Source organism: Phasianus colchicus, chromosome 2 (genome assembly GCF_987193195.1).
Source record: "Phasianus colchicus chromosome 2, bPhaCol1.hap1.1, whole genome shotgun sequence".
In the NCBI taxonomy this organism is placed as follows: Eukaryota; Metazoa; Chordata; class Aves; order Galliformes; family Phasianidae; genus Phasianus; species Phasianus colchicus.
The window spans coordinates 97,002,267-97,022,487 of record NC_143437.1 but is presented as its reverse complement, the minus strand read 5'-3'; the positions used below and the strand labels follow the sequence as shown (position 1 = coordinate 97,022,487).

Sequence of the window (20,221 nt, the reverse complement as noted above, 5' to 3'; positions counted from 1 at the left end):
CTATAGAAAACATTCTCTCAACTTCTTTTTCTGTTTGCAGTCTGGATTTCTGCTCAGTCTTACTGGTACACAAAATATAGCACATTTCTCAAGTTGTAAGATTTTTAATTGCCTTTATCTTTACAGCTCTATGGATAGATTCTTTTCCTGATTATTCTGAAGTTTTTAAATATTACTATTTATCTTCTCTATCCCTTTATACCTACTCTTTTCCCCAGAAGAAGAAATTTTTAGTTGCTGATGTGTGTTCAGCAGCAGCGAAAGCTGGCAGAATCCTGGGATCTTAGAGTGGTTTAAATTGGGAAGGACCTCTCGAGGTCAAATGGTTCAACTCTTTTCTCAAAGGCACTTCAGGTGTTAAATCAGGTTGTTCAGGGCCTTGTGCTGTTGAATTTTAAAATTTCCAAGGATGGAGTTTCTGCAGCTCCACTGGTCAGTCTGCACCTGTGGTGACCACTGTCTTTCTGGGGATTCTTTCCCTACTTTGTCATCATCTCGGAGTACATTGTGTGGTCCCACCTTCCAGGCATCTTGGTGGCCTTCTATCGGCCAAGGAGTATTTTAGGATTTTCATTGCACTGAGGAGCCCAAAACTAGATACAACATTTTAGATACAGTCTCATAAGTAACAAAGAGGTGAAGAATCACAGCCCTTGACCTACTGGCTGTGTGTTTACCAAAACAGCCTGGGATGCAGTTATTGCAAAGGTTTAATGCTTGTTTATGTGTTCATCTTGTTGTCCATTAGAGCTCTCAGGTCCTCCTTCTTAAGGTATTTTCTGTTTGGTGGCTTTGAGCACGTACTACTGTATGGTGTTCTATCCCAGATGCAAGGCCCTGAATTTGGCTTTGTTGATCTCTGCCTTTCCAGTTCCCTCTTAAGAGCAACCCTGCCCTCCCATATTTCAGATGCTCCCTACCATCTTATCAATGAATGTGCAAAGAGGAAACCGATAATATCTTCTGGGCCATTAGTAAAAACACAGTGATTGATATCAATCCTGAAGTTGTGCCATTTGTAACTGGCAACCGGTTGGATTAGTGAACCACTGACCTCTGTTGAATTTCCACCCATCTTGTAATTTCTCCATGCATTCCCATGTCACCCCAGTTTGGCTACAAAGGTTCATTGAGATGCTGTGTTGAAAGCCATGCCACAGTCAAGAAAAGGAAATGTGTACTGCTTTTCCTTCTTATCATGGAAAGCAATCATATTGATCAAACATGGTTTAATTCTTAGTAGATCCATCTTGGCCATTCCTGTTCTTTCTTATCCATCGTGTTTTTGGAAATTGACTTCCAGAAGGATTTGCTCCATCCTCTTGGGGGAATGGGGTTAGACTGTGATTCCAGCCTTTCAGGATTGTCCTTTTTGCTCTGATTTCAAAACAGACATGATGCTTGACCTTTACCCAGTCATCAGGAGTCTCCCCCAGTTACATCGACCTTTCAGAGAAGGCAAGCAGCTGGCTAACAGTGTTGATTGGCTCCTTCAGCACCCTCAAATGTATCCTCTCTTGTCCCACTGTAGAGGATGTGTCAAGTTTGCTGCTTGCTTTGCTTTCCCACATTCTGCTTCAGGGAGCTGGGTGGCCTATGAACCTTGTCGATAAATTCAGAAGCAAAAAAGACATGGTTACCTTGATCTCTGTGATCTTTACCATTAAATCCACTGTGCTGTTGAGAGTGGTGGGCCCACGTTTGCCTCATTCTTTGTTTTATTACTGTATTAAAGCTTATTCCCCTTCATAACTCTGGTTAGTTTCAACTCACATCTTTGCTTTCCCAGTTCTGCCCTTGCATGTCTGGGACATTCCTGCTGGATATTGGGTAGCCTAGTCCTGTTTGTGCATTTCAAACCTTTGCTTTTTGTGCTTGAGTTGAGGCAGGGGTTACCCATTCAGCCTGTCTGGCTCTCTGCCATGCCTGCTTGATTTCTAGCTAACTAGAACAGACTGTTCTTATGCTCTGAACACGTCATCTTCAAAGATCAACCCACTCTTCTACCCTCCACAGCAACTTCCCAGAGGATCCTGCTTGTAAACCCTCTGAACAAACTGTAGTCTGTTCTCCTGAAGTCCAGGGTCTGCAGCTTGCCCTCCTCAGTTTTCTCAGGATCTTAAATGCCACCAACTCACGCTTGCTGACATTGATTTTTGTCATCCCTCACCAATTCTTCATTGTTTGTGAGCAACATGTTTGAGTGTCTCCCCAATTGGATTAGTTGCTTGCTTGGATTAAAATAAGTCATCTTGATAGTCAGGATTCTCCTGGATTGCTTGTATCCTTCCAGGATGCCCTTCGAGAGTATGTAGAAATGGTTAAGCTATTTACCAGATATTCATTATCATTAACTTACCACTGACAGTGTCATCTTAAAGTCATACAGAATTAATTGTCTCTCTCATGCCTTCTTCCCCCATTAAGTCTGAAGTCCCTTTTAATTCCTTTCTTAGGATCAAATTCCATAGTTATTGACCCTAAGCAGGAGTCTCACAATCTGTGTATCTACTCCACTCTGAATGTAAGCATCCACAGCTCTTCGTACAATTTAATGTTTTCTGCTGGTAGGGGTCTTGATCAAGCCAACCAACCATCTTTCCCTTATGTTCTTCCTATAAATATTCATGGGGGGAAGCATCAAGACTTGGCACTCCAAGACAGATTACCTCCAGTATTGTGGATTCCATTCATTGCTTCCATTATTGTTTGTTCTTGCAATAAGAATGGATTTTTTAAATGTGTTTAGCCAGGAATGCATTCACTAGCATGCTGCATTTATGAAATTAAAGTCTTGGACCTTGCACGTTCTTGGAATTTGTCAGGGGTCAGAATTTCATTGGCTTTCTTTGCAGATTCCCCTAACTGCTATACTCTCCTCACCCCCCCCCCCCCCCAAAAAAAAAAAAAAGGGAGAGCTTATCTGAAGAAAATTGCACCATAGGATCCTTGACCATAACATTGTAGATCTAATTTTGAAAAGTACAGAACTACACATGCAGTGAGCACTACAGAAAGCACTTCAGGATGGCCAGAAGGTACATCAACACACTAAAAGTGAATTTTAATGTCATATGGAATGAATACATTGATCTGAAATCCTTGCGCAATGTAGCATGAAGTTGAATGTGGAGGTTCTTGAGTTGTGTTCCTCATGATTTGACTGTTGTTGAACCCTCCAGCTGTGCAGGAGCAGGTTGCACCTGCAGTGCTTATGAATGCAGCTGACACTTCACACTTCTGTATTGTTGATGGAGTGTCAATTGATTGTGGCAGCACAGTGAACGTCAATGAATGAACGTCTGAAAATTCTCTGGTTCTTGTCATTACCAGGGTCTTTCTGGAAGTTGTTTCTGATAATAAGAGGTGTAGAATGAGAACTGGCAAAATCTGAAAGAAATTTCAATTGTTACAGTTTATTGTTTGCCAAATGATATTGAAAGGAACTTTTTTTTATGGTGACTATAAATTTCAGAGGTTGCCAAGAAGGCTATAAACATTAGATAAAAATGCCTTTCTTGAATCTAGATGGCAGATATTACAGAAAATGAGTGTATTTTGTTAATACATGCATTATCACACCTTTTATTTCTTTTGTTTCAGATGAGAAGATTGTGGAAAAAATACGAGCTTTACAAATGAAAGCTGAAGACTATGATGTTGTTAAGGTGATTGGAAGAGGGGCTTTTGGAGAAGTGCAGCTGGTAAGAAAGTGATCATTTATTGATTAACAGGTTTATGGCTGTAGTAAAACCCTTTTCACTCTTGCATGCTTTAGATCTAAAAATGCATTCTTACAGAGAACGTTAAAGTTGAAAACATTTTTGTTGTATCCTGAGTCGTTTCTATGCGTAGTAAGCAATAAGTAAGTTTAAAATGTAATAGATTGGATGGGAAGGACTTGGAAAATATTTTACTGTACTTTCAGCAAAATGGAACAGGTAGTTCACAACTTTTTTTTTTTTTTTTCCTGGTCACAAGCATTAACATATAAGAATGTCAGAAATCATCCAATTAAAGAACAAGCTAATTGTGCAGCAAAAACTGTTGTTTTACTCTTCCTGCTAATTTGCAGGACTTGAAGCTGGTTAATTTGTTGCCACAAGGTATCTAAAATTTTTATTTGCAGAAGTTTTTTGGCATGTCACTGATATTTTCCTGCTGAGTGCTAGCTTTGTGTTAGGAAGCAGGGAAAATCATACCACCTTGGAATGTACAACATTTTTGGAGAGCAGTGCTCTGGAGCTTTGTTGAGGAATGTTGCAAGTTCTTGTATCTGAAGAGCTTGTATGATGTGCACCATGTATAATTGCCATAAATTTATTAGCCTTTTATAAGATTATTCGTATATTCTCTCCTAGCATTGGTGAAATTGGATGGAAATGGGGGAGAAAAAAAAGCAGGCTTTTAAGTTTTTTTTGTAGTTATTACTTATTTCTTGTGTACCTTGCAGCAGTGACTTGATGAAAGTTGCTACCTTAAACAGATGTAGTCTTGATCATTCTTTACCAGTAAAGCAGTATTTTTGTCTCAAAATAGTTGCAAAGTCCTGGTGTATTAGATGAATTAAGTAGTGGATCCCTGGTTACCATTTAATACAATGTAAAAAGGTAAAACTTTTCTTTGCTTACTCTTCCTGGCTGTGTAATGTGTTTTTCAAGGAAAAATGAAAATTGGAGTAAGCGAAGGCTGTGGTTAGCCTAACACTATTTCTGTGCCTCATGGATAAATGCAAGTTTAGATTTGATTCATATGTGGCAGTTAACAAAATTCAATCAGAGGTTTTATAAATGTATTTTGGTTTTTAAGCTGTCTTCATCCAAGTGTGGTAACGGGAATGTATCTCCCTCTTCCCTGTTTCTTTCTGGGTCAGCTGCTCTTTGTTTCTATCCAGAAGAATTCATGGGAGATAAAGAGGGATATTTCCAGAGATGATGTTTTCAATAAAGACTTTAAAGAATTAATGGGTGTATTGCTTTTATATCTTCACTGGCAAGAGATTAAAAAGAAAAACAAAACTGTCAGCAGAACCCTGTGTACTTGAGAAAAAGTGGCTGCAGGGAGCTTTGTAACAAAGCAGTCTGCTCTTAGGCCTCTCTGTCTTTACAGCGATTATCAAATGTTTCATTTAAACTATTTTCTTAGACTTTTTTCATTATATTTTTCCACGTGTAGCTCTTCTAAAGAGAGCATCTATTAGAGATGCTTTTGAGATGTTCCTTTACCATGTGCTTGAGCAGGAATCAGAAAAAAAATCATATTGTAAGGACTGGAGTTCCTCTTCCATCTACTGGGGAGGGAGGGAAATGAGAAATGGAGAATACCAACAACAGAAGTTAGCTTTTTCTTTTTGGTTTCCTTATATAAATTTGTGAGCACTTAAGGGTTTTGGGGGGGTTGTATTTTTTTTTGGTTTGTTTTTTTTGGTTTGTTTTTTTTGCAAATCATTGAATTGTTTGCTTGCTTGCTTGTTTGTTTGTTTAATTTGCTTGATAACATTTAGCTTTAAATAGAAATTCTTAATTTGTTACAGTTTGGAATGAAAACTTTATTTTTTTTTTTCCTATTACTGCACCGTGTCACAAATACCTTTGTCAAGTTCTAAAGCAGAGGTGATTGTTCACAGCAGTGAGTCCTGCAGCCAGGTACCTGGAGTAATCTGAAGACAGTCTTCAGTTCTCATTTGGTTAATCATTACAGTGGAATGTTGAAATGCACAGGAACTTGGTCAGAGGGATTTGCTTTTAATTCTGTTTACTTTAAGTTGTCCCCTAGAATAAAAAAGCTAAAAATGAGTAACACTGGACCAAAATTTCTGTTCATATAGAGCTCTTCTGTGCTTTATGCCAGCTTGAGAAAACATTCTCTTTCTGGAATGTAACAAGTATAAGTAGAAACAATGATACTGTAATGTCTTACAGCTAAAAACCAATGGGTTAATAAATACCACTGTCGATCTGAACTAATATTAGCTGGTGATGAGAGCATACATACCTAGATTTTTTGCCTCACAAGGTATGATACAAGTTCAAGCTATTGAGTTAAGCTATATCTATTTCTACTCCATTTGTAATGTTAACACCACAGTTGCAGATGATAGATTTGCAGTAATCAAAATATTTTTCAACACATTCTGTGATCAGAATAGAAATGTGCTTCACTGGGGGCTAAACACAGAAAGGACCATAAATAAAACATGTTTGACTACGTGAGTAAAATTCATGAATATCATGTTATCAGTATGTGCCATTGTGAATAGATTTATGTAGCACAATTGTTTATAAGTATTTGTAATATTTAAACACAAGACAAAAGAATGAGCATGCTAACATGTAGTGTAGAATACTCAGCTATGACTTCCTTCTTGTCTTTTTTTTCCCTCTAGTTTTTAGCTCCAGTATGGCATTTTGAAAACTCAGAAGCATTAAATTCTATGCTTGCCTTCTCCTTTGCTAAGAATTTCCTGTCTGCAGCCAGATCACTTCTCTTACGTAGTGGCATGAATAAAAGGGCTTGGTGTCTAGAGCAGACATAAAAATTGAATTATGGTGCTATATATGTTGCTTCTGGTTTATGCAGAAGCATTAATTAATGAAAGCACATCCCGAGTGCCTCTTCTGCTTTTACTTTAGGAAAAATCCTCTTGGTTTGAAACTGAAACTTCTTACTGTTTCCTTTGCTCAGGTCTTGTTACACAGCCCTGTATGCTGCAGTGACAGCAGACTGACATGGTTGAATGCTGGAACTGAAAGCTACCCAGCGCCTTCTATTTGGGTAGTAAAGGGTGGGCTGGGTGATAGTCTGCATACAGTGGGATTTCTTGGCGTTGGAAACCAGTGACTGTCATAGCACACACAGCCAGGTGCTGCTTTGGTTTTTTTCCAGGAAATGCTTTGTATGTGAGGTTTTGTTCCCCAGCCACTGTTGATGTAGTTGTGCAGTTAAAGCAGTCATGGTCTACTACCCACAGGTTTTTCATACCTTATCTGTCGCTTCTTATGGCTCTAATAAGTGATTTTTTTCTGTGCTTATTTCAGAGCCTGAGAGTTCATTTCACAACTCTATCCTAGGATTTTTGTTTCCTTCTACGATAAAAATTTGGTACCATTGTCAGTACTGTGTATGTGATCTGATGGTTGCTTTGTGTTGTTTTCTTTTTTGCCTACAGATTATCATCCAGTGTGAATACAGTAGAAATTATGAATGTATTTTCTGCATACTGGTTTTCTGAAAGTCTTAGATTGATATGGTTTTGTCTGTCCCTGGTGAAACAGAGCAGAAGGAAATTCTTATTTCTTAATGCATTTTCATAAGTTAAGCAAGGCCATGTTACTTTATGCTGAAGGCATGAAGGGATTTTCCTACCTATTTTAAGAGGTACTGTGGTGAGCTACAGTTTAAATTTGGCAGTTCATTTAACCACTTGGAAGAAACTAAAGCATCATGACAGTTTAATACATGAATAATCTGCTATTTGAGCCAATATGTGTATGTACAAATATAGCTTTTGGAGAAAGAACCCAGTGGCCAGCATCTTCAGGGGCTGTGCTGGTGATACATGAACTCCTATCACTGGTGGGTCTGTTCACCTGCCAGGCATGCCCAGGGCACAGTCAGCCAGAACAAACCCATGGTGAAATTTTCAAGAAACAATTCAGCCAAAGAATAACCTGATGGTATTTCCTTGGAGAGGTGTACACAAGGGGTAGGGGAACAGAGAAGACCAGTTTCTTTTGTTCCTCCTATGCATGTGCTTTCTTCAGGCTGTGCTGAATTTTGGAAATTTTTTTCTGAGCAATTGGAGATAATTATTCTTGTAAATGAAGGCAGCTTTACTAACCACACCCAGGCAAGACTGCACAATGGTTAGGAACCATAAACTGCTAAAATGCAGTAGAGACACACGTGCAGTTTCACAGAAAATGCTTTTGCAATTAAAGAATATTTTCATTGAGGTTGCTTGTCTTTGTGCTTCTTCTGTTTTTGAACAGGATTACAAAACCCCTAATATGGAGCACAGTTTGTGGTGTACTACCAATTCTTTGTAAATAAATTTGTCCGGGATTAGAAAATGGCAGGGAGGTCGTTTTCAAAATCTTCTTTCAAGACACTTTTACTATCAAGTTGTTAATGTGCTTGGAGCATGTAGGTAGTGTGCTGCTGTTTTGAGGTTTGGTTGGAAGATTTTTGATCTAGTTATATAGAAAAAGATGTTGGCCAGTGTTAAACTATACAGGGTGCTAAGAGAAAAATTTTAAAATCTTAACCTGTATCTTGAGAGGAAAAAGCTCCAGATTTGGAAGCAGTAGATTGAGAACAGTGGATAAGCCTGATGGATAATCTTGTTTCTATCCGTGTCTTCACTCCTTCTGAGATTTTTTTTTTTTTAATCTTAGTTTCTTTTGTTTGTACAAATCACTCCTGTTGACTCAAGCAGCAGCATGAATGTTTACAGCTCCCCATGAGCAGGAGGCTACTGCTCCCATGGTGGTAGACCGCATAGGTGCTTCTGTGAAGCTTTGTACTGCAGATATAATGAATTGAAATGCCTGGATCTATGCAGGAAAAAAAGAGCCTAATAAACATTATTTCATGTAACGCATTTAAACTTGGACATTGTACCAAAGTAACAGTTTGGAGGATACGATTTATCTCACTAAACCGTAGGTCTAAAAATGCAGCAGAAGGTCTTAACCATTTGATTTTGATGTCAAAAAAATTAATTGATTTTTCAGAAGTAGAAAACATGCAAAAACTTGAGGAGGAGTTAATGTCTTTTTTTTCTGCAAACTCAAGACACCTCACAGATGAGTGGTCCTCACCTTGATTTATGCCAGGAATACTCAACAATGTTAAAATAGTAATTGCTTTGTATGTAGTATTAATTTAGTGTTTCGTTAACATCACTGCTTGTGTTTTAAGATTCCATTTCATGTCCATATTCAGATGAGATTTTCCGAAAGAGTTAAGTTTTATTTCTTCTTACGTGATGAAACTTCTGAATGGAGCACAGAAAAACATTTTCTTTTTTTACTATAAACATAATTATTGTGTTGGTTTTCCAGTACTGAGTGACTTGAAGTTGGTATATTCACTCAGAAAATGCAAAGAGCAGACCTGCTCCTAATAGGAAGGAGGTGTGTTTCTGATTCTGAAGATTTTTTGTATTAGTTTCAATCTGAGTAAGCAGGCTACTGAAGACAGCCCTCGTTTTTGTGGTCATAGCTATAATGACAAAGAACATACAGTCATACACTGGTTCACCTTCAGTGAAACATCTATCTACAAAAGTGTCTGCTGCTCTGTGGCACGTCCTTCCTGTGGCTTCTACTCCTTCTCTGAGGTTGAACAGCAGCTGCAGCAGTTGGCTGAGCTGTGGCATATCTTCACTTGGCATCCGTGTCGCACCACTGCTATGTTTTTTGGAGCAGCTGTCAGGTTTTTCTTCTCAGGTTTGGAAAATCTCAAGTTCTTGATATGAATGTATGAAGATGTGAAGACCTTGCATCCCAGCAAGTAGTGTGCAGATAGGAGAAATGTGATTTTTTTTTTGTAAGACATCTTAAAGTTTGTTGCTTCTTTTCAACCACTAGGTTCGCCATAAAATGACACAGAAGGTTTATGCAATGAAGCTGCTTAGTAAATTTGAAATGATCAAGAGATCAGATTCAGCCTTTTTCTGGGAAGAAAGAGATATCATGGCCTTTGCCAATAGTCCATGGGTGGTTCAGGTAAGGAAGATGCATGACAGTAAAATAATTATAGTAATAAAGGCATAAACCTTTCCTAGACTTGAATTTACAACTAAGCTCAAATAATGGGTTTACATTCAGATCATAATTTCTTTAAGATGTATGTTTACAGCAATTTCAATGAGTTTTCTGTGTTTGGTTATCTTAGAAGGTAGATTAACTTGCATTTTGGTCGCTACAAATACATCATACCATGGAATTACAACAGAATTCTGAAGTAACCACGTAAGGGTGGTGAAGCACAGGCACTAATTGCCCAGAGAGGTGGTGGATGCTCCAACCCTGGAGACATTCAAGGTCAGGCTGGAAGGGGCTCTGAGAAACATGATCTAGCTGTAGACGTCCCTGCTGATTACAGGGGAGTTGGACTGAATGACCTTTAAGGGTCCCTTCCAAATCAAATGATTCTGTAATTCTGTTTGGAATAACAGGGAGGTAAGGTAACTTTCTAGCTAAGAAGAATTCTGTATATGAATGTAGAAACAAATGTCAGCTCTATTTCCAGTCTTTCCTGGTGGTATGGTCAGTTGATCACTAGAATTCAGTATTATGAATGCTTTAAGTTGTTAGTGGCTTTTCAGCTGCAATATTGTAGATGGAGGAGTGCACACTTCTGGTCTCCTGCAAGACAGAAGATTGTTATCAGTGCTTTGCTTGAAACCATCTTCTATTCAGTGGTCTGTTACTGCATCTCAGCTCAGAAGTAATATCCCCCATCTGATGCAGAGTTGACTTTCTCAACTGTTCTTAAACACCATTGCTTGCATCTATCTCATGGTATTCATTATCACGTTTGTAAATTGGATTATTCCTTTGGGAAGGATTAGTGCTAAATATTGCAATTTGTTATATTTGGTAAATTACACCAATTAATAAAGTGCATAGTGAAAGCATATATTTAGTGAAAAAATGTTACCATTTTATTTTGTTAAATAATTAAAACATTTAAACTTACTCACTGTGCTCCTGTAGTTCTGGAAAGTAAAGTCATGCTTTAGGCTTTCCATGTTTTTTCCATAATATTCCTTATATATGCAAGAAGTGTTTTGTAACTTTTTTCATGTTGGTATTCTGTTCTTGTGAGCACATTCTGTGTTCTTACCTGTCTTCAGTAGAAATACTTAATAAAACAGACTAATTTACTACTGCAGTTTTTTGACAAACGTTTGGAGGTATTTGTAGTTTTTACAGTTCAACTAAATGTGCAACTGAAAATAGATGTATGACAGTTACGAAGGGATAGTGTAGCAGGCATGATATAAATATGTATGTGTATATAGAAGATGATAGAATGATAGAATCAGAATGGCTTGGGTTGGAAGGGACTGCAAAGATCATCTAGTTTCAATCCCCCTGCCATGGGCAGAGTTGCCATGTGCTAAACAAGGCACTAGATCAGGCTGTCCATGTCAAATGAATTAAAATGTGGTGGCAATTGTGCCTTCTGTGGTGAAGAGTATTGGTGTGATATATATAAGTACTTTGGTCCAGGGGGGCTGGAGCTGGTTTTATGAAAACGTCAGTCCTGTTCTGAGATAGAAACTGGGACAAATGGCACAGCTTCCCTGCTCCTTCATGTAAAAGAAGAGGTGAAAGCAGAGCCCTAAATAACCTTGATTTTATAAAATCCCTGAGGACCGATACTGAAAGTGCTGTATAAAGGCATAGGATTGCTATTTATCATTGTGTTAAATAAACACCTTTATGTGTGGGAATACAGAGACTATTTTGGATTTTAATTCAGATTTTAATGATCAAATAGATGTTTATGTTATATATTTTATATACTATCCATTTGCAAAAACAAATACAATGTTATATGTATGTATTTGCAATAATGTGTGTTTGTAACAGAAGACTTCTTTCACCAATGAACAGTAAATTCTACTCCAAAGGTCCTATCTCTGTAACAATTTTCCTGCCTTCAGTGGTCTTCCATGTTTCATTGCTGAGTGAAATCCTCTGAAATTTCTCTACTCAAAGTCTAAAGTACATTTTAAAGAAGCTAAACTTACTGCCACTGCCATGCCTGTAAGAAGCATAGCAGCTGCATTATCAATCCAACTGTAATTTCATTGTTAAGTCCTTTAGATTGTGCAACCATATTTAATTTTTTTCTCATTTCAATGTGTGTGTTAGTTTAGGACAAAGTCAGTATTAACTTATGTTTTTATAAATATATATGGAGATGTTATATCAAAATTTGTAGTATGTGAAATTAAAAAACAGACTAATATACTATTTACTACTGAATTATGTTAAGATTGTTGCAAGATGCCTGCTTTCTCAGATTTAATATTTTGCATTTTCAGTTGTAGAGATATCTTTTATGTCAAGAAACACAGCAATTTAGATGGTCATACTACTGATGTAACCAGGAAATCTTTTTCATTTCCTGTAAAACGAAAGTAAGGATTTCTGAAGTTCCAATTAAAATTCAGGTTTATGCCATAATTAGAAACGTAGATTATTTGAATATAAAAAAATAAAGTTATTTTACATCAGTCCTGAAAATGTACACTCAGGTTTAATGAAACCTCAGGTACTTTATTATTTCTCCTACTGTCTTGGAAAAGTAACTGCTCCTTTTCCTAATTTATTTTTTCATTTTGCAGCTTTTTTGTGCCTTTCAAGATGACAAATACTTGTATATGGTAATGGAATACATGCCAGGAGGAGATCTTGTAAACCTTATGAGCAATTATGATGTGCCTGAGAAATGGGCCAAGTTCTATACAGCCGAAGTTGTTCTTGCTCTTGATGCGATTCACTCCATGGGCTTGATACACAGAGATGTGAAGCCTGACAATATGCTATTAGATAAACATGGGCACCTGAAGCTGGCCGATTTTGGCACTTGCATGAAAATGGATGAAGTAAGTATGCAACTGAATAATTTATCATCTATGAGACTGTAATTCTAAGGATGTTTTCACTTGAGTTACAATACCCAAAGGAATACTTATCAAATGGTCCACTTGGTTGGAAAGCTGTTTCTTGTCTCCTATCTTTAAATACAGGAGTACTTTAAATAGTTTAACATTGTCTGTAATAAATTGTTCTGGCACATGGAAGGGGGAAATAAATCTATGTTTTGTCATTTTTGAAAGCATGTGTTTGAGAATTTCTGGGGTTCATTTCTTTGCCAAATGTCTGAAAAGCTTATTAGACAGCTCCCAGTTTCAATATTAGCAACCTTGGAATAGTTCATAAGCTGACAGTTTTCTATAAATGATATTATTTTATAGCAAGAACAGTCCCTATTTTTTTTTTCTAATTGTTCTCATAGCATCCTCTAGTGGTCATTAAAATGAGGTCACAATAAGGCAGCAGTGGTATGTGATCTAATGATTAAAATTTCTGTTAGCTATTAGTCAAAATGTCATATTTTAACTGTCTAGATTTTATCATGTGCAGCCAAATGCAATTTTCTAATGAGGTTGCATAACTACTGTATTTTTAACAGATTTACTACCTTGTGTTCCTGTAGGAGATTATCTTTGTAATTTGTGCTTTTAAATCTTCCATGACAAACAGTATCGTGCAATTTACACAGCATATTCTTCTTGTGAAATTATAACAGATTCTCATAAATTGTATATGATTGTATGTTATCATTTATCAGGCCTTTGAAGGGTTTCTTTGTTTATCCTTTTTAAGCTTATTTGCTTCAGCATGTTAGATTCTTTCTGTGTTATTTAGGCTGCATTTAGTACAATCTCTGCAATCTATTTAATTTGCATTTGCATTAAGTTAATATCTATTCAACTATATCTGGAAATGCTGTCTTTTTTTTTTTCTTTCAAATGTCAACATATTACTGCTGACAAATGCAGCTATTTATTGAGATCTCTGTTGTGCTGATATTGATACTGTTATTCTAAGGGCATACACATTGTTTACCTCCACTTTCATTATTTAGTTGCCTGTATTTTGGTGGACAGTATTTACTTTAACTAGAGAAGTGAAAAGTGGTATATGATCTCTTAATTTAATCTTTAAATTATTGTTGTCAATACACAGCCAATTAGACTGTGAGTCTTAGGGGAATCTAATGTTCATCAGAAGAGGTAATAAAAAGGTTTCAAAAATTCATGTTGATCTACTATAAAAAGTGCTTGTGGTACTTTAGGGAGCCTAGAAGTGGTGAACCTAAGATGCTTTTTTTGTTTGTTTGTTAAGTTCTAAAATATTGGAATTTTAAAATGTGGTTGATCATGTTGTAAACATGAGATTGCTTGTGTATCTCTTGCTATAGCAAGAGTCTAAACTCCAGTTTAGATGAGGCATCATCAACAAATGGGTGATCTCCTAATAAAGTTAATTTTTAATTGACTAAATTTTAAGTTCTGAATGTTTCTCAGACTCTGTGGAATGGTGAAAATATTTTATACAGGAAACTTTAGAAGTTGAGAGGCGCTGGACTGTCTCCAAATCTCATGCTACTTCTTACAAAACATGAACACATCCCAGCTGTGTAAACATAATATTGATGTTGGCAAGATGATTTCTAGAAAATATATGCTTACCCAACACTTATTTATTTTTTTCTGACTTGGAGTTCTTTTAGTAGTTGTGAATATCTTCCTCGTGCTTTTGAGACTGAGGAGAACTCTGCTTCAGTTTGGTGAGAGACACAGTTTGGAAGAAAGATTTTTTTTTTAATACTTGCTGGGGAATTGAAATGAGTGTTCTCTTAAGTTGTTGTCCAGGCCAGCCCAAAGACTTGCAGCAGAATTCCTTATGTTCCTTAGTATGTGGAAAAAATTGTTTAGTCTTTCAGTGATGTTTTCCAACATAAAATGAACTGGCCCATTTATTTAACTTGGCTGCGATGGTTTGTTGGTTTTTTTTAATCCATAACAAGGTGATTATCTGTAATTGATGGTGCTGGCCTCAAAGCTTTAGTAGGAATTAGAAAGAATCCCAATGCAGGTTTCACCAGACTCTATTTTTTAGGTTTTCTTTAAGTAATAAGCTAGACAGTAGCATGACTGACTGCTGTAAGTGTTATAGGGACAGAAACTGCTTGATGCTGTCAGGTCTGTATGTAACTGTGGCTTGTGCTAACTGGACTTTCAGGAAAGCACAGGCTTAAAGGATATCTGTTGCAAAGAAATAGGAGCAAAAGGGGAGCCATTTAGCACTTGGGATCATTGCCTCAGATAGCTGAGCTGAAAGATTAAACACGTTCCTCTTCTTATGCAGTTTATTTCACAGAGTCTCAGAATGGTTGAGGTTGGAGGCCATCTGTCTGATCCTCTGCTCAGCAGGATGCCTTTTTCTCCTTGAGGCTCCTCCAGGACTGCACTAATCCTTCTTGCTTCAGTTCACTGTTGGTTGTGTGGTGGTCAAACCTGAGAGTAGCATTAACACCTGATCTGTGCTATTCTGACATGTCTGCACCAGCACTCTCCAGTTCTTGTTTGCTGATAAGATATTAATGAGGGAATTAAAGCCTCTTTCTTAGCCTTGTTCCAAGACAGTGAGTCATTCAAGTGTACCTGAGGTCTTCCAGAGGATGAAACCAGAACTGCTTTGCCTTCAGCGATGTTACAGTTCTGTAAGATGCTGGGAAATGCAGTAGCCTCACAGCCAAATTTTCCTAAGCTGTGAATACATATTGTCTCTTTGACAACCTTTTTCTTTTGTAGTTGTTCAAATCTCCCAGGTATCTGCAGGAACTTCCATCAGATGGAGTTCCAAGATACACCTTGGTGTATCATCTGAGCTGATGAGAAAAGCCTCAGGTAAAAGAGTAGCCTGAGACTAGTGAGAGAAGAACTGCTGTACTGTGTGCTGTTCAGGCATCAGAGGCTGACAGGAGTTTGTCCAGAGAAAACAGCACCCTTCAGATCTCTTCAGCTGATGAAGTGAGAATGCAGAAGTCATCTCACAGAATGTACAGTATGCCAAGATGTCATGTAGCACACAAAGAGGACTTCCCTGTTTACTTGGCTTTGATGCCAGATCACAGAAGCTAGTGTGATTATTGTAGTAAGAATATCCAGTACTTAAAAATACTCACAGGGCAACACCTAGGTTTTGTTTTTTGTTTTTTACAGTATGATTGTGTGAATGAGAGTGACAGAAATGTGGGAATGTTTTACTAAGACAGCAGCCAACTGTACATGCTTAAGAGAAATACAGCCCATTGAAAACTGACATTAGCACACAGAGCCCTTTTGCCTGTAGAAATATTTTTGTTTAATTGTGTTGTCCTTTGACATCTTACCTGAAAAGTTAGGGTTATTACCTGGAATTCTTCAGCATCCGTAAGATAATTGACAAGCTTTCTTGTCACTGTATAGCAGCTGTCTGACTTGGGTAGGGTTGGCTTTTCTTTGGCACAACTTTGCTTTGTTTGCATAAGACTTCATAAAACATTAACATGTATGAAATATTAAAAGGTGATCTTGTTTAGCTGTATTAATTACAGAGGAGTGGGAAATGGAATGTTATTAAGTGCTTGTGTGTCAAGAAGATGAGGCTGGCCTAAGTACATGGTTCTTGTGACTAAAGCTGCAGTCTTCAGAGAAATCTTTCAGGACTGTTCTGCTGACGTCTGTTTAATGAAGTTTCTTACCTGGAGAGGGATGTGGGTGGCTTCAGCCAGGCTTCACTGAGAGAAGCACTGAGAGTGCTTTCTCTTGATGTAGTTTTGCATTTGGATAAGGAAGGCATAGGCATGCACTGCTTATGAAGCTCTCCCATCACTAGCATTGAGATGTCACAGTCCTACTGAGTGCTGTTGCTAGCAGAATGAGCAACTAGCTGTTCTAGTCGTGTGCTGGGTCCTTTTTTGAGTGTTCTTGGTTTAGGTTTCTGGAGCCATGGGGCATTAGCTTATTTACCGGTGTTAAAGTGTTAATGTCATTTGTGGTATCATCTAATGAAAATATCATACTCTTCTTTGTCCAAAGAATGCATTAACTCTTCTAAAAAGAGTTGTTTCATTATTTTAGTTCAGCGTGTCTGAGCTATGTGTTTTGTCTGGTTCATCGTATAGAAAACAGAAGTTCAACTGCTGTAACTGAGAAGTTAAACTTCCCTTATGTTTCAGCTTCATCTTTAGCTTCTTCTTCATTGTAGAAGAAAATAAGCATTTACAATGAAGAGATTTTCAGTACTGCTTAAGTCTCTGCAGTGTTTAATCATCACTTTAGTTTTAGCCTACCGGTTCATGGCTTTCCAATATTCTGTTTTAATACATAAATAAAAGTTTCTGGCAGTTCATATTCTACGTGAAAAGAATAATGTAATTGGATGTCTAATTTTTACATGTAAATTCAGTTCCAAAAGCAAAATGATTCTTTTTATTTCCTTAAATATGAATTTCCATTTCAGTTTTTCCCACCAATATTCTGTATTAATATTCAGCCAAAGGTGATGGAAAATGCATGGAGAACTTTCAAAGGCAACTTGGACATTACTTTAGATGGCAGAGTCAGAGATGAGTGTATTTTTGGTACTTCTTTGGCTTTATCTAGGATTTAATTTCATTCATCCATCTGGTCTCTCTGGAATGAAAGCAGTGAATTTCATTAAAGGGAACAAGACTCTGTTTGAAGCTGCATGCTGGCATATCTGATGATGTTTCTACATCATTTAGCTCCTGCAGAGTGTGAAGCAAAGAGGATAAATAATCACATCATTAATAAATGATTAATAAAAGAATCACTACATTAATAAAAATCAGTTATATTTTACTTTATTTTTCTTAAGCCTTGTTCTTCTTTAAAAATAGCTTTTACTTTCAACTTAAGGTGTGACTATAAGAATTTACCTATAATTTGAAGCATTGTTTGAATTACACATATTATGTATGTGCTATGGGGGACCTAACACAAATAATAAAAGTTATTCAGAAGTTCTTCCATGAATTCAATGAGATAAGGAACATATTTGTTCATATTGAAACCAAGAGTAATACTACAAAACATGCACATTTTTGAAATGCTGTTATAAAGAGAAATGGTTTAGTGTAGACAAATGGGAGAGTGGGTTATCAGGATTTGTCATTTCAGTTCATATTGTTTCTGGAATAAAAGTCAGAGCTTTCAAACATGTACCTCAAACCAAATATTTTGGATTATTATTTTTCTTTTTTTTTTTTTTTTTTTTTTTTCCTGGTCTACTAATAGGCTAACTGCAGTTTTGTGTAAGGACTGAGCAGCAGTTTTAACGGAGCTGTTTGAATTGTTGCTGTTGCACAGACAGGTATGGTGCGCTGTGACACGGCTGTGGGAACCCCCGACTACATATCCCCTGAAGTTCTGAAATCACAAGGGGGTGATGGTTATTATGGACGGGAGTGTGACTGGTGGTCTGTAGGAGTTTTCCTTTTTGAGATGCTAGTTGGTAAGTAGAATTTCTTCTGCTAAAAAGGTTGTGGTTTTAGTCTGTGCTGAGCCTCTCTTTGCTTTGCTACCAGGGACTGGTTGTACATCATTATCTAACAGCTTCTGACTGCAGTTGTTTCATCCCTGTTCCCTCGGCTTTCTGTCTCTCTTATGCTGTCACAGCTGTTTGTGTGTTTGCACAGCGATGAGTTCTCTGACTTGGTTCAGCTTAAAACTAATTTTTAGAATATTTTTTATCTTGGATTGACTACCTCACAATCTCAGTAAATGCCTATGCCATCTTCAGGTCTGTATCGAGTTGTTAGGGACGCAGAGATGGGAAATGAGTGGGAAGGATAGAACTGCTTTTGTTTTGTTTGTTTTTGTGTTTTCTCTTTCTTTCTCTCCCAGTACTAGAAATTGTTACTGATGGGTCAAAATGTCTCTGGAAGTATGGCTTGATTCTTTTTTTTGTGCTTGTGTCAGGATTTTCCAATAAAATACACTGGATTGCTATGGCAACTACCATAGAATATAATCAGTTAAGGACATGAGTCATATGCAACTTAAAATACTCAGAAGATCAGTATTACAGCCCAATTACAGAAAGAGGGAATTGTGCCTGTAATTATTCAAAATACAAATCAGAATGTTTTGGGAATATTGCAGATGTGATGTTTCTGGCATCCTGAGCCTTGAAAGATGCTTTCATAGAATCACAGAATGGCTTGGGTTGGAAGGGGCTCCAGGGATCATCAGGTTCCAACTCCATTGCCACAGTCAGGACCACCAGCCTCCAGATCTGTTAGTAGAACAAGCTGCCCAGGGCTGCATCCAACCTGGTCTTGAACATCTCCAGGGATGGAGCATCCACAGCCTCTCTGATGCTTTGATATATGCTGCTCCTGGTCTTTGGGAATTAAAGCATTTTTATGTATAAAATATATATTTGGTAATTAATAGTCTCATAAACTATTTTAGCAATAAATGAATTTCTTCAGTAATTAAAACATTAGACACTTGCTCAGGGACATGATTTAGCAGAGGGTTGTTAGGGTAGTATGGTTGGGTTGCAGTTGGCGTTGATGATCTTTAAGGTTTTTTCCAACCTGAGCAGTTCTATGGTTCTATGACATAAATGCCCAGAAATGTTTTCTCAAGGCTTGTTTTTTGTTGTTGTTGTTGTTGTTGTTTGTTTTTTTAAACTGCATTTGATAGGATGGTCCCTGTAACAAAAACATTTTTTGAAGTGAAAGTAGAGAGGTACAGTTTTTGCAGGAGCTGAATTATATAAAGGAGTCTCTACTTGTTTAGAACAAAAATCCTTCTGCATTTCACTGCGTCATCTTGATGTTATTCCAGACTTTCAGTATGAGTGGCTAAGCTGAGGGAGCTTATATTTGGTATAGTTTTTTCCTAAAATTTGGAGTTGTGTATTGAAAAATTTCTAACATTTCATAAATTTCCTGCATTCTTCTTACCACAGGCTATCTATCTTGTTACAATATTTGAATCTATGCTATTTTTACAACTTTTTTTCCTTCAGTACTCAATGTCATTTTTTTTCTTTACATTCTAGACTGGAATCTTTGCTTTCATTAACTCTGTGATTTTCACACTTTCAGAAGGGTGTGAAATAACAGTTTTGTTTCTGTTCTGGACTTGTCAGAATCCTACATGTGATTAACACTGTACTCCTCCTGCTGAATTCCATCTTTTGGCTTTTTGTGAAGTCTTCCAGTTTTCTTGCTTTTTCTTTTTTTTTTAGTTAATCCAAGCTTCTTTCTGCCTCTGAAAAGCGTATATGATTTTCTATCTGCGCAGTCTTTTTGAAATGTTTCTGAAATCTGCTTCACCTTTATACTGAAAATTACAGGGCTTAGTTGTGCCTTGTAATTTTTTTGTTTATTTGTTATTCATCATCTTATTCCAATCTGCATTGCATTTCCCGTCTAACAGCGCCAACGTGATTTCCTTCAGTGACTTTGTTTGCAAACACGGTATTTGAGGCTTATGTCAGATTCATTTGACAGTGTTTGAAGAAACATGCAGCTTTCTTAGATAACTGTATAGCTTTTCTGGTTCTTGTAACTGAACTAGAAATAATTAGACTATTCAAGACAGATC

At 37.1% G+C, this 20,221-nt stretch overlaps 1 protein-coding gene across 2 annotated transcripts in view; it reads left to right on the top strand.

Annotated features, from left to right (window-relative positions):
* Positions 1–20,221, top strand: part of ROCK2 (Rho associated coiled-coil containing protein kinase 2) — a 98,663-nt gene that overhangs the window by 46,503 nt on the left and 31,939 nt on the right. For both annotated transcript variants that reach the window (XM_031610715.2, XM_090136369.1), the window contains exons 3-6: positions 3,604–3,704; positions 9,594–9,731; positions 12,368–12,628; positions 17,969–18,113. In XM_031610715.2, the coding sequence (XP_031466575.1) occupies positions 3,604–3,704; positions 9,594–9,731; positions 12,368–12,628; positions 17,969–18,113 (645 nt within the window). The remainder of the gene's footprint in view (positions 1–3,603; positions 3,705–9,593; positions 9,732–12,367; positions 12,629–17,968; positions 18,114–20,221) is intronic.